The 14659-nt window shown below is 43.4% G+C and overlaps 1 protein-coding gene across 3 annotated transcripts in view; it reads right to left on the bottom strand.

Moving 5' to 3' along the window:
• Positions 1 to 14659, bottom strand: part of MTCL3 (MTCL family member 3) — a 96175-nt gene that overhangs the window by 31208 nt on the left and 50308 nt on the right. Inside the window, exons 2-3 of one of the 3 annotated variants that reach the window (XM_073676036.1) lie at positions 4808 to 4943; positions 3731 to 4328 (exon numbers count right to left, since the gene is read on the bottom strand). In XM_073676036.1, the coding sequence (XP_073532137.1) occupies positions 3731 to 4045 (315 nt within the window). In that variant the 5' untranslated portion in view covers positions 4046 to 4328; positions 4808 to 4943. Of the gene's footprint in view, positions 1 to 3730; positions 4329 to 4807; positions 4944 to 14659 lie in introns of those variants that run through there. The other 2 variants (XM_073676035.1, XM_073676034.1) reach the window with 2 other exon arrangements.

Genomic DNA, 14659 nt, shown 5'->3' with positions numbered 1-14659 from the left:
CAAAAAGTTCAATTAATACAGTTAAAGTTGCAGGACCATGATGCATCCCAGCCAACCGTATGCCTAATGAAGCTGAATCTTCCTTTACGCTTGTTAATACATCACAGCAGATACATCCTAACTTTTCTAATGATGTAGACCACCTGATTTACTTATTAATAACACAATAGGTACCAAAATACCTTCAGGGCACCAGCTGGACAGTTTCGTAACTTGGACTATCCAGATCGTTTATGTACCTGAGCAATCAAAAGCAAGGACCGGGGGTAGATTTCACAAAACTACAAATGTTTTCGCATTTTACAATAAAAGTAACAGTTACCTCAAAGGGATTAAAAAATAGAGACTAGGAAACTGCTGTACATAAAGAATAAAATCCTAAATGACTCATCATAGGCATTTCTACCATGTATCAGTGACTTAATGTAGTTTGTGCACTATTTTAGTATGTAATCATATATACCATATTGTACACCTCCTATGTAAACCATGTATAGGACTATACCAGCTTTCTAACTCTTGAAAACCTGTGACATATATATATATATATATATATATATATATATATATATATATATATATATACAGTACAGACCAAAAGTTTGGACACACCTTCTCATTTAAAGATTTTTCTGTATTTTCATGACTATGAAAATTGTACATTCACACTGAAGGCATCGAAACTATGAATTAACACATGTGGAATTATATACTTAACAAAAAAGTGTGAAACAACTGAAAATATGTCTTATATTCTAGGTTCTTCAAAGTAGCCACCTTTTGCTTTGATGACTGCTTTGCACACTGTTGGCATTCTCTTGATGAGCTTCAAGAGGTAGTCACCGGAAATGGTTTTGACTTCACAGGTGTGCCCTGTCAGGTTTAATAAATTGGATTTCTTGCCTTATAAATGGGGTTGGGACCATCAGTTGTGTTGTGCAGAAGTCTGGTGGATACACAGCTGATAGTCCTACTAAATAGAGTGTTAGAATGTGTATTATGGTAAGAAAAAAGCAGCTAAGTAAAGAAAAACGAGTGGCCATCATTACTTTAAGAAATGAAGGTCAGTCAGTCCGAAAAATTGGGAAAACTTTGAAAGTGTCCCCAAGTGCAGCTGCGAAAACCATTAAGTTCTACAAAGAAACTGGCTCACATGAGGACCGCCCGAGGAAAGGAAGACCAAGAGTCACCTCTGCTGCTGAGGATAAGTTTATCCAAGTCACCAGCCTCAGAAACTGCAGGTTAACAGCAGCTCAGATTAGAGACCAGGTCAATGCCACAAAGAGTTCTAGCAGCAGACACATCTCTACAACAACTGTTAAGAGGAGACTTTGTGCAGCAGGCCTTCATGGTAAAATAGCTGCTAGGAAACCACTGCTAAGGACAGGCAACAAGCAGAAGAGACTTGTTTGGGCTAAAGAACACAAGGAATGGACATTAGACCAGTGGAAATCTGTGCTTTGGTCTGATGAGTCCAAATTTGAGATCTTTGGTTCCAACCACCGTGTCTTTGTGCGACACAGAAAAGGTGAACGGATGGACTCTACATGCCTGGTTCCCACCGTGAAGCATGGAGGAGGAGGTGTGATGGTGTGGGGGTGCTTTGCTGGTGACACTGTTGGGGATTTATTTAAAATTGAAGGCATACTGAACCAGCATGGCTACCACAGCATCTTGCAGCGGCGTGCTATTCCATCCGGTTTGCGTTTAGTTGGATCATCATTTATTTTTCAACAGGACAATGATCCCAAACACACCTCCAGGCTGTGTAAGGGCTATTTGACCAAGAGAGAGAGTGATGGGGTGCTATGCCAGATGACCTGGCCTCCACAGTCACCAGACCTGAACCCAATCGAGATGGTTTGGGGTGAGCTGGACCGCAGAGTGAAGGCAAAAGGGCCAACAAGTGCTAAGCATCTCTGGGAACTCCTTCAAGAATGTTGGAAGACCATTTCGGGTGACTACCTCTTGAAGCTCATCAAGAGAATGCCAAGAGTATGCAAAGCAAAAGGTGGTTACTTTGAAGAACCTAGAATATAAGACACATTTTCAGTTGTTTCACACTTTTTTGTTAAGTATATAATTCCACATGTGTTAATTCATAGTTTTGATGCCTTCAGTGTGAATGTACAATTTTCATAGTCATGAAAATACAGAAAAATCTTTAAATGAGAAGGTGTGTCCAAACTTTTGGTCTGTACTGTATATATATATATATATATATATATACAGGTGCATCTCACTAAATTAGAATATCATCGAAAAATTAATTTATTTCAGTTCTTCAATACAAAAAATGAAACTCATATATTATATGGAGTCATTACAAACAGAGTGATCTATTTCAAGTGTTTACTTCTGCTAATGTTGATGATTATGGCTTACAATGAAAACACAAAAGTCATTATCTCAGTAAATTAAAGTAATAAAAAAAAACACCTGCAAAGGCTTCCTAAGCATTTAAAAAGGTCCCTTAATGTATTTCAGTAGGCTCCACAATCATGGGGAAGACTGCTGACTTGACAGATGTCCAGAAGGCAGTCATTGTCACACTCCACAAGGTCCCAGAGTTCCAATTTTCATTTGGAAATCAAGGTCCCAGAGTCTGGAGGAAGAGTAGAGAGGCCACAATCCAAGCTGCTTGAGGTCTAGTGTGAAGTTTCCACAATCAGTGATGGTTTGGAGAGCCATGTCATCTGCTGGTGTAGGTCCACTGTGTTTAATCAAGACCAAAGTCAGCGCAGCCGTCTACCAGGAAATTTTAGAGCACTTCATGCTTCCCTCTCCAACAAGCTTTTTGGAGATGGAAATTTCATTCTCCAACAGGTCTTGGCACCTGTCCACACTGCCAAAAGTACCAATACCTGGTTTAAAAACAACATTATCACTGTGCTTGATTGACCAGCAAACTCGCCTGACCTTAACCCCATAGAGAATCTATGGGGTATTGCCAAGAGGAAGATGAGAGACACCAGACTCAACAATGCAGACGAGCTGAAGGCTGCTATCAAAGCAACCTGGGCTTCCATAACACCTCAGCAGTGCCACAGGCAGATCGCCTCCATGCCACGCCACATTGATGCAGTAATTCATACAAAAGGAGCCCTGACCAAGTATTGAGAGCATTTACTGAACATACATTTCAGAAGGACAACATTTCGGATTTTAAAAACATTTTTCAAGCTGTTATAAAGTATTCTAATTTACTGAGATAATGACTTTTGTGTTTTCATTGGCTGTAAGCCATAATCATCAACATTAACAGAAATAAACACTTGAAATAGATCACTCCGTAATGACTCTATATAATATATGAGTTTCACTTTTAGTATTGAAGAACTGAAATAAATTACATTTTTGATGATATTCTAATTTAGTAAAATGCACCTGTATATAGTCACTTTACATACATATATATGCATTCATAGTGACTTTTCTGTGGTTTTGTTCTCATCACAGAAAATACAGATGTCTAGCAATAAAAGATCTATTTTACTATGCAAAAGGCACCTATAGTGAAATTTATAAAATAATCTATAGAAATGGAGAACGTCAAAATATTAAAACTGTCAGCAACAGACACAGAAGTATCTCAAATGACTAAAATTATCATCAAATTATTGTAAACAGAATTTGGTAAACATTTTAAGCTTGTACTTTTATGATCTCCCACATTGCCATCTAATAATCATCCCTCCATAAAAATTCACAAATAAAACACAGAATTTACTTTTAACTCCGTAACTTCCTTCAAAAGACCTTCTTTCTCTTTCATCCACACTTCCTGTTTCTTTCTGTGGCGTCTCCTGAGATTGTCACATTTCTTCTTTAACTGCAGATTCTGCTCCTGAAGTCCCAATGTATCGTCTTGGCCACCACTATTCCGGAGGGCTTTAGCGTTGATGGACCTGTTCTGGAAAGGGCTGCGACTTCTGTCTCTATCTTTTACCTTACTGATGCTCCCAGACAAATAACAAGTCTCATACCTGCCCTGGTATCTCTGGCTGTTACATAACTCTGGAGTGTTCTCATTTTCATTCCACATAGCTTGATCATTCACAACAGATGGGAAATCTACTCATTCCCTCCCACTTGTTGTCGCATGGTTTCTGTTTAGGTGTAAATATCCATATCATTAGCTGGAGTCATAAGTTCCTTCTGGATCATGGGTCTTTGGCATCTTCCACACGTCTTCTCCAAGGTCACCAGGACACTGCCTTCATACTTCTACTAATAAACATCCTTACTTTAGTCGCTATCCTTGTCATGCGGCCAAGTTTCCTTTCTTTTTTTCTCGAAGGTCCTACACTATAGCTAATGCCTGCAAGCTGGAAAAAGAGGGTCAGAACATATGAGCCGAGTACAGATTCTAAATCTAAACTTCTTCTGACGTAAAGCAGTGCTGGTATTTTTAACAAGTTCTCTTTGTGGTATGGCATTCTGCGTAAATATATATATGTATATACATGGAAGATCGTAAAAAATACTACAGGTGAAACCATCTTTCTAAATAAGGAACATGCTGGCTAAAAAACGCTCATGCTGTCATTTCACTCAACAGCTGTTGAAGAAAACCTACATAGAAGGAATGCTGTGATTAACTCCGAGTGACATATGAGTTACAGTACGACTTGTCAATATTGTCTTGTTAATAAATCACTGGCCTGAAGAGCAGATGAACAGCTGAGGTGTCTGAAGATCCCATCTCTGTCTTCCAAGGCAGAGTCACATTTCAGAAAAGCACTCCGGTACTCGGATTGTTCCTGAGATTTAGGAAGAAAATTTGACAACATCTGTAAGAACTTACCTTCTGTGGCTAAGGGATTTTCTGGTGAACGTAGCTGACTGAATGAGGTTCCACCGGCAGCTGGACGCAGGCTTACTGGGAGGACAGGATCTAGCGGAATGGATTGCGCTACAGAATCTCTATGAAGTTCTTCCAACTACAACGAGAAGGATCAAGGCAGTCACTTCAGCTGGGATGTGCAGAGCAAACCGTTTTAAAAAAAAACCCACAACATTTGAAAGTAAACAGATTAAAATGACCCAGGCAGATGAGTCTCCAGTGATGTAAGCCTGGGAGTGGACCATTTGTAAGCCTTCACATCCAGCCCCCATTCTGTAACTTTAGATCTGCTGGTGTTCTGTGTAAACAACTTCAAGTCCAAGACATTTTTAGACTTTATAGTGTAGCTCGGAAATTCATGAGACTAAAATCGAAGCAATGTGAAGTCACACGAACGCTATGATCTGCCAGTTTTGTCCCAAATTAAAGAAGACCAGAGCTGGATGTCATACTGGACAGAAATGAAAGCAAATAGGAAATAAAGGTGTAATTAATAATTTATGCTTACCAAGGATACGGTAATGTAATGAAAGATCCTGACAGAGTTCAGGATACTGTACAGTTTACAGATGGTGAATTTTTGAAGTTTTATGGGTATATTAATTTATTAGTCATACCCATACTCAGGAGCTCACCCACTAAGATGCTTAAACCTACCCACTCCAATGTACTCATGTAAAGGCTGCCTACACTTTCACAAAACGATTGCAGTGAAGGACTCTGAAGTATAACCATTTTCCTAAATGGCTTGTCAATATCGGCCCGTTCAGATGACTTTAGTCTACTATGTATTTAGGCCTTTAGGGTGAAATCATGGTAGTTTATTGTGACTTATAATGTGATTTGCAGTCAAACTCTACAACTTGACCGCCCCTAATGCAAATGCTCCAATATGAGAACATTTTCAAGACTTACTGTATTTTTAACACTTTTGTCACTCAAAGACGTGCGGTAACCAAATATTGTATTAGTTCTCTTATACCCCTTCTTAGACACCCGCCAATGTATACTGATTATATGTATCTTTATAACTGTTATTATCATGTTTTTGGTTACGATTTTCCTAATTATAGGAAAACTATGGTGTTTCTACAAAAACATTGCATAACAGCAATAAAAGCTACAGGTGTCCTTATCTCTAGACTGATGCCGCATTCACACATCCGTGTGTCACGGTCCGTATACAGGCTGTGATGCACAGACTGTCTGCGGGTCTCCTGATCTCAACTTGACAGCAGAATAGGCATAAGTAAAACTGTTAATTTCGGAGCAGGAGACCCGCAGACAGTCCGTGCCAGAATTCGGACTGTAACACGTGTGTGTGAATGCGGCATAATGCAATATCTCTTACTCAATAGGGAAGTGCTTTGTGGGTTGGAGAATGAGAGGTTCACACCTGCTCTGATCCTTTCTGAATCTGACAAGTGCATTACTTGCATTTGTAAATAGCAGCCAACGTATCAAGTATAAATAACTGTATAAGCCGTTGCAAAAACAAGTGTTCGTAAAAGACCACATTTATATTTAGGACAGTCCGAACCACATAAAGAACAGCCAAGACGCTGGAGTACATCATTTCTTCTGCACTGTAGGGGGCGCAAACTACCCTTAAAATTGTCACTTCTAAATGTCATCTCAAACCACCCACCCTTTACATTGTATATCCCAGTATGTTATGGGACTAAAGAGTAGAAGACCGTCTAAATAATAGGAGATCTGCAGTACCCAGGAGCAGTCACTACACAGTGTGATGGAGCTCTTGTGTTCAGCTACATACACTGCTTACATCCATCCACTGATAACAGCTGATCGTGGGGTGCTGGCTGTCGGACTCCCACTGATCTGGTATTGATGAGGTCACTAATATCATAGTAGTGAAAAAATTCCTTCAATAAATGCACAAATAATGCCACTTTTTCATATAACTCCAATACAGTGATATTCAACAGCACCTCATTAAGGAGCATTGGGCATGCCATTGAGCCCTTCCGTTACTTTGTTCGGGTAAGTAGTAGAGATTTCAGCTCACAAACCTCACAAATTACTTTAAACCCTTAATTTGAGAACGCATTCCAAAAAGTATTCTTATCCGATATATGTAATAATGTCTGCATTGTAAAGTACTAGATAGGTGATAAATGCATGATCACTGGAGTCCGACTGTTAGGACCCCACCAATCAGGACAGGGGCGCCGTGTCCCTCATATTAATAGAGCAGCAGAGCCTATGCATGACTTCAACAAGTCTATGAGGGATAGTGACCACTGTTCCCATGTATAGAGGAGGAGTGGTCAAACCAGGATCCCCATTCTCATAAATGGTGGGGAACCCACATTTATCATCTATCCCGTGGATTAGTATTACATGTTGTTGATGTGATCATTTCTTTTAGGCCACGGCCCCACTATCAGTATTTTGTCAGTATTCGGTCAGTATTTTTTCTCAGGAGTAGGAGACAAAACCAGGTGAGGAACAATCAGAGAAAAGGTATAATAGAAACAAGTCACCAATTCTGCATTTATCACCCACTCCTGGTTTAGTCTCCCACTCCTGAGAAAAAATACTGACCAAATACTGATAGTGGGGCCGTGGCCTAACTTTTAGTGTCATTTATTTGTATTCCAAAGTGTAGTAGATGTTATTTTTTCTTTACAACAGTGCTGCTTGAACCGTGGTGCAGTTCTCGTCAGTGAGGCAACCACAATTGTTGATGAGGCGCAGTTGCAGAGGGAGTTTTTACAGAAGTGAGCAAAGGCCGAACTTTCTATGGTTACATCTGTGTGACATGTTTTATTAAAGGGATTGTCCACTATTAGGAGAACCCTTTCTCGATCTGAATGTTTGCCCCTGTGAAAATAAAAACAGCTATACTCATCTCCCATGCTGGTGCCGTTCCAGCGGTGTCGGCACTCGCGTTCCTGGGGTTCACGTGCGGTTGTTATGACACTCCCAATCCCCACATGTGTTGCATCTGTCTACTGCCAAAAAACAAGCAGCCGCAGGGAGGCAAACATATTAGACAAGCATGCCGAAGATACTCGGATAAGACCGAGCAAGCTTGGATAACACATTATCCGAACACGTTTGTTCAACACTAGTATCCACTATTTTCTTTAACCACTGACCATCTCGAGTAGCATCTCCTTTTCTATTGCATGTGCCCTCATCATTTGTATGTTACCACAGTGAAAAAAATATTTATATATAAATTATATATAATTAACATATATAATTTCTAAATACTTTTTCATTATTGAAAAAAAAACTTGCAAAAAATAAATTTGGTTCCAGTTGCCATATTCTGAGACCAATTTAAATATTTTTATGCCCAAAAAAAGACAGAAGTATTCTAGGAGTGATACCTTTATTGATTATCCAGAAAAATTATATTTATAAGCTTTAGAGAAGAGTGTCTCTTTCTTCAGGCGGTTTACAAATTAATTTCTGAGAAAAGAGCACAACATTTAAGAGATGTTACAACAAGACATTTGTGCATGAATGTCCTGTTTTAACATCTCTTAGGCTATGTGCCCACGCTCTGGACGTAGCAGCGCTTTGGATACAGCATATTTTTGCTGCGTCCAAAACGCTGTGTTCTATTGAACGCAGGTAAATCCGCATGTGTTCACTGAATTACCGCATTCAATACATTCTAGTGGTGAAATTTCTGTTGCGGAGACTAGCCGCATGTCAATGTCACGCGGCATGTCAATGTTCGCGGGTTACCCGCAGACTCAGATTCACGCATATTGGACATGGGATTTCTAGAAAACCCATCCACTATGCTGTAACATCTGGTCGCTGTGGGTTAGACGCTACATAAACACACAGCGTCAAACCCGCAGCACTTCCTGATCGTGGCCACGTACCCTTCAGCTGTCCTGAAAGAGGAGCCTCTGTGCTCTGAAAGCTGCAAACATAATTCTTCTGGTTAGGCAATAAAGGTATCACTCCTCGAATACTTTTGTCTTTTTTTTGGACATTTGGAATTTACATCAATTTTTCTGTCTAACAAGGTACCAAAAAATAATATTTTTTTATTTTACATCAGATTCTGAGATGTAAATTTTTTATATTTATGGTCTATGGTGCTGTAACAGGACTATTCTTTTTTTTTGCTGAAGGAGCTGTAGTTTTTATTTTGGGGTCCATACAACTTTCTGATCTCCTGTTATTCCATTCATTTGGGGAACTCCTTCCATGCCATGTTTAATGCCTCTGTCAATCATTGAACGCGAACGAGGGGAGCCATTGGGTTACCATAACAGCTGGGATCTGCTGAAGACCCCTAACCTGTCAAGATGGTACTCCTGTGAACGCCAGATTATGGCTGATGTTCATAGGAGATCATGATTTTTGCTATATACAGCAATACTGCGGTATTGCTATATATAGCACAAGCAATCAGATTATTAGAGGTGCAAGTCCCCTGAGTGGACTAACAAATACAGTGAAAGGTAAAAAAAAGTTATAATGTTCACATAGTGTTTTTGAGATCAGTAAAATAAGCTTTCTAGTGAAAACTGCTCCAAGAAATGCTGGGAAGTTTTTGGGGGAGTTTTTTCATTTCCTGAAGTTGTTTTAAAGAGTTTTCAAAGCATTTTGAAAGAATTTTTTTCCTGAAGCATTTTTGTAGCCTTTTGATTGGACAGGGCCTAAAGTGGAATGGATTCCATCATGAGAGACTTCAAAGAAGTGACAAGCACTTTTTATTTTCTCACCAGGCATTTTTCAAAACCTGAAGAGGAGAAAAAACTCAACACAAGGAACATATGAACAGCAAAGTGGTTTTACAACAAAAATGAAAAGGAAGAGTTATTCAATAGGTTTTAAAGCGAGTTTTCAGGCGGATTTTGCTTTGTGTGAACATACCCTTAGTTTGGGTGGGTAGAATCAAGACCGGGACTTGTGGATCCAATCATGCACCTCAATAGGCGCTGTCGCAATGAGACTTAGGGCTTCTTTCACACAACAAAATTTTGGTCAGTGTCTATAAGTCATAACCAGGAGAAGGTCTGAGCACAGAAAAGATTAAAATGTTTCCATTACTTTCGCTCTGTGTTTGATCCACAGCAGGCTTTAGCCTACAAATACTAATGCAAAATACTTGCCAAAATAGTGGCCAAACATGAGTCATATGAGTAAATTCAGAAAATAAGAAGAAAAGTTGGCAGAACCCTTTTTTAAACTTGGAATTTATTACATATTTCTTGGCATTCTGGTATCTTGTGGCAGGCTGTTTATTATGGGTGATATTTGTTGCAATACACTCTTAACTAGTATTAATAAAAGAGTTTATTGTATGTTAGATACATATAAATGACAGAGAAATGCATTCTTAATATTATCGTAGCTGGGTCTGATAAACTAATTTCTCTAAACATGGTGAGGTGAGGAAATATTAATTATTCTGTAAACTATGACTGGGCTATCACATGTTCTTGGCCTCAATCTGAAGAGTTTATTCAAAATAATAATCTTCAATGATCTTATCAATTAAACAAGAAAAAAAAAAGAATCAAAAGGTCCTTCTGCTTTATATAATTAAAGACTTATCAATAATCATTGTTTAACAAAAACATATCAACCTTTTTTTATAACAAGGATGGGAGGCAAAATGGGAAAGGGAAAAGGTGTATCCAGCCCCGAGTGGAAAAAAAAATCTTCAGTTGTATACAAAAACATGTTTATTGTGAAGTTTACTTCGTTAAAAAATCCTTAAAAAAGTAGACACAGTAGGATTGTGTATGTGGTGAAGGAACAGGAACATTCTTGCTTATTTTCAGGCTGATAATCTGCATAGAATTGTAGTGTTTATAGGATTGCCTAGACTGGATACATTGTAGCAAATTCTCAGTATAAAGGGCTTCTGCACATAAGTGAATAGGGGGCTCAGTACAAGAGCTGTATGATTAGAGCCAAATTTTATGAGATCAGGAAGACAAACTTTGGGAACATTTTTCTCATCTAATAGGACATAATCCAATGTTTTCTTTGATTTCATATACTTTCTGTTAGAGGAAACATTTTTGAACAAGCTGTTTTCACCTCTGCAGGCTCTATGACATACTTGTCAAACTGCGGCCCGTGGGCCAAATCTAGCCGGTTATATTTGGCCCACTACACCAGAACCACCACCCTTATGTGGGGCCATTATTCTGTATGGAGGACTATGTGAGTCCCAGTGTGAAGAAACGGCAACAGGGGGACCCCGCAGAACCTCGCTGTTTCCACCACTTGTGTTGGATCCACACCCTGCCTCCCGCCTGACGTCACAGTTACGTCAGACGGAGCACGTGGCACGGACCTGCCCTCTGCACCTACGTGACATTCTGCACCCCCCTGAAGGACGCGTAATGTCAGGTTGGTACGTTATGCACAGACACCCCCTGTCCACACGGGACAGGAAGGCACCAGGGAGTGGGTAGAGGTGGCCCACTCAGTCACTGACGTGGCACCACACTCGCTCACAACCCTGACAGGCTGAGAGGCTCCGCTCACTAGCTCCAGTGAAGCAGAGTCTAGTCTGGCTGGTCACGAGATGTTGCACCTGTATTTACTTACAGAGGGACTCCATCAGCTGTGACATGAACTGGGTCCCCTGGTGGGTGAGCATTTCCTGGGGAAAACCCACTCGGGAGAAGATCTCCAGTAAGGCGGTGGCCACCTTGTCGGCCCGAATGGACGACAAGGCTACCGCTTCCGGGTACCAGATGGCATAGTCTACTACCGTCAGTATGAAGCGTTTCCCGGAGCTGCTGGGAGTGGCCACCGGGCCAATCAAATCCACAGCCACCCTCCTGAAAGGCACTTCGATGATGGGCAGAGTTACCAGTAGGGCTTTGGAGCGCCGCCCCGCCTTCCCCACCCTCTAACAGGTGTCACACCGACAGGCAGTAGGCAGTCACTTCGGTCCCCATCCTTGGCCAGTAGAAATGCTGGGCTAACCTGGCCTTGGTCTTATTGATCCCTAAATGTCCGGCCATCGGAATCTCGTGCGCCATCCGCAACAACTCCACCCTGAACGGATAAGGTACCACTAACTGTCGGTCCCTGGGTCACACCTCCGGTAAACCTCGCTGGACCGTTACCCGGTACAGGCTCCCCTGGTCCCAGACCACCCGCTCAAGGTCTGGGTCCAAGGGAGGTTGTGCCGCCTGCTCCTTAAGATCTTTCAAGATGTCGTCAGTCTCTAACGCAGCCTGAATCCCCTGACTGGACGTGGCCAGAATAGATGAAACTGCCACGTCTTCTTTCAGTTCCCCGGGATATGTCTCCTGGCCTCCGTCTGACCCAGCAGCCACTTGGTCGGAAGGGGAGAAGTCATCGGACTCCCGAGGGGCCCCTGGGGCCCGGGTGCCACCACTGCGCTTGACAGCGGCCATGTCCGCTGTGACCTCGGGTAACTCTCGCTTCTCCTCCGCCTCTGACCAAGCCTCCGGTCTAAACGGACTACTCTAGCCCTCTGACATCCCGGTTGTGGGGGAACCCTGCCATGTGGCCTTACTTGGGAGCCCTACCTCTCCTGGGACTGCCCCGCCCTCCATGGCATGCTCCTCCTCTGCAGCTGTTCCAGTCTGCCGGTTGGCCACACTCTAAGGCCTTATCACAGCTGACGTGATTAATCTCTTCTCCCCCGTGGGGAGAGGGACACAGTACATCACCCACCCCCACATCCCCATCAGTAGGCATGTTAATAATATTATCAGCAATAGGGGTGGACATGACATTGTCTGGAGAGTTAGGCCATGGGGGTTCAGTGGCCACATAGTGGGACACTAGCCGCCCCAAGTCTCTCCAATGCAAAACACTTATGGGAATGTTCGGAGTTACCTCCACCTCCCGGCGCCCCAGTTCAAATACACTTTGGCAACGGGCAGCACCGGCTCGACGCCTCCAATCCCGGAGACAGCGAGAGTTTTCCCAAGTATCAAATCCCGGGGTGACACCAGTTCGGGCCGCACAAGGGTCATCTCAGCGCCGGTGTCTCTCAGTCCCATGGCCCTGGTGTGGCCTATGGTGACAGTCTGAAGGTTGTCAAGGGACCTCCCACCAGCCCCACTCACACATAAGACAGTGGACAGTTTCTGGGATGGGCCCTTCTGGCACTGGGGACACATGGTTTAGAAGTGGCCCGGCTGTTGGCAAACGTGGCACAGTCGGGGTTCCCCTACCGGCGTGGAGGAAAGCATGGGTAGGTGCCCGCTTGGGCTTGGGGGCACGGACAGTAGGCGCCGCGTTAGTCTTACTCCCTCTTCAGTCGGCAAGTTTCTTGGCCTCTGGAGTCCTGATATTGGAGTACTCGTCAACAAGTGTCGCTGTTGCAGAGCCCCCCTTTGGCTTTCGGTCAAGGAGGTACTGTTGGAGGTCCTCCGGGCAGTTACACAGAAACTGCCCACTCACGATAAGCTCCTTCTGCTGCTGGACGGTGGTGAGCTCCAGTCACGTGGTCCATTGATCAACTGCTCTCAGTAGGGCCCACATGTGATCGACCCAGCTGTCTGCAGGACCCAGCTGCAAACTCCAGAGCTTCTTCCGGTTCGACTCAGGGGTCAGGTTGTACTGCTAGACCAGGGCCTGCTTGATGTCCTCATAGCCCAGGGTGGACTCACTGGGCAGGTACCCAAAGATTTCCAGCGCCTTACCCCTAAGGCGATGGGTTAAGAACCAGACCCACGTGTCCTCAGGTAGATGGTACGGCTGGCAGGTCCTTTCAAATGCCAGCAAGAAAGTGTCCAAGTCCCCTCCTTTGTTCAGCAGATGGAAGTCCTCCGCCCGTAGCTTCGGAACTCGGATCTCAGGGGACTCGCGACTGGCTGGGGCCTGCAGCTAGAGCTGAAGCACTTTTTCCTGGAGCTCGTGCTCCCGTTGACATTCTGCTGCTGCCTCGCGATGTGCTGCTAGGAGGGTCTCGTAGGTGTCCCTGTCCTCAGCCTGGAGACTTGCATGAGGGGGTCAGGTAGTGGGTGGCCCACTGCGGGACCGACTGCCGACAACTCTCTTCTTGGGGTGCCTGGGCGGGACTCCCCTCCTTCTGGAGCGACATAGACTTCCATCTCCTCCCTACCATCTGGACATCTCATTGGTGTTGATCCTGGTACCACTGGCCATCCTTGAACGCTATGGTCACTGACACCAAACTGCAACCTCATGCACCCACACACCTTACAGTATTTGCACTCTGACTGTCTAGTGCTGAGCTGATCTTAAGACCCCTGCAGCAGAAGCTACTACTGGCAGTCTTTAGTGTCTATGAGTATGCGTTCCACACTCACACACAATTATCTCGATCCCACCGCTTGCCACCAATATGAAGAAACGGCAACAGGGGGACCCCGCAGAACCTCGCTGTTGCAGCCTCTTGTGATGGATCCACACCTAGCCTCCCGCCTGACGTCACAGTTCCGTCAGACGGAGCATGTCGTACGGACCTGCTGTCTGCACCTACATGACGTTCCGCATAAGGTCAGGTTGGTACGTTATGCACAGACACCCCCTGTACACACAGGACAGGAAGGCACCAGGAAGTGGGTAGAGGTGGCCCACTCAGTCACTGATGTGGCACCACACTTGCCCACAACCCTGACAGGCTGAGAGGCTCCGCTCACTAGCTCCAGTGAAGCAGAGTCTAGTCGGCCTGGGAAAGCTGCCACCAGTTTCTATTTGATATAACAGACTATATCAGGCTTGAAACCAGCCCAGTAGTGTGTTTTTTGGAATGAACAACAGGCGTAAGGTTTGTGGATTGAGATAAAAGAACAGCCCAAGATTAAATTATATATTTAATCGCCATAAGGGCACACTAAACAATAT

This window comes from Phyllobates terribilis, unplaced genomic scaffold (genome assembly GCF_046119375.1).
Source record: "Phyllobates terribilis strain yellow unplaced genomic scaffold, ASM4611937v1 Scaffold_3__8_contigs__length_932513732, whole genome shotgun sequence".
Lineage (NCBI taxonomy): Eukaryota > Metazoa > Chordata > Amphibia > Anura > Dendrobatidae > Phyllobates > Phyllobates terribilis.
Note: the sequence above shows the minus strand (reverse complement) of the source record. Positions and strands in the feature narration are given on the sequence as shown.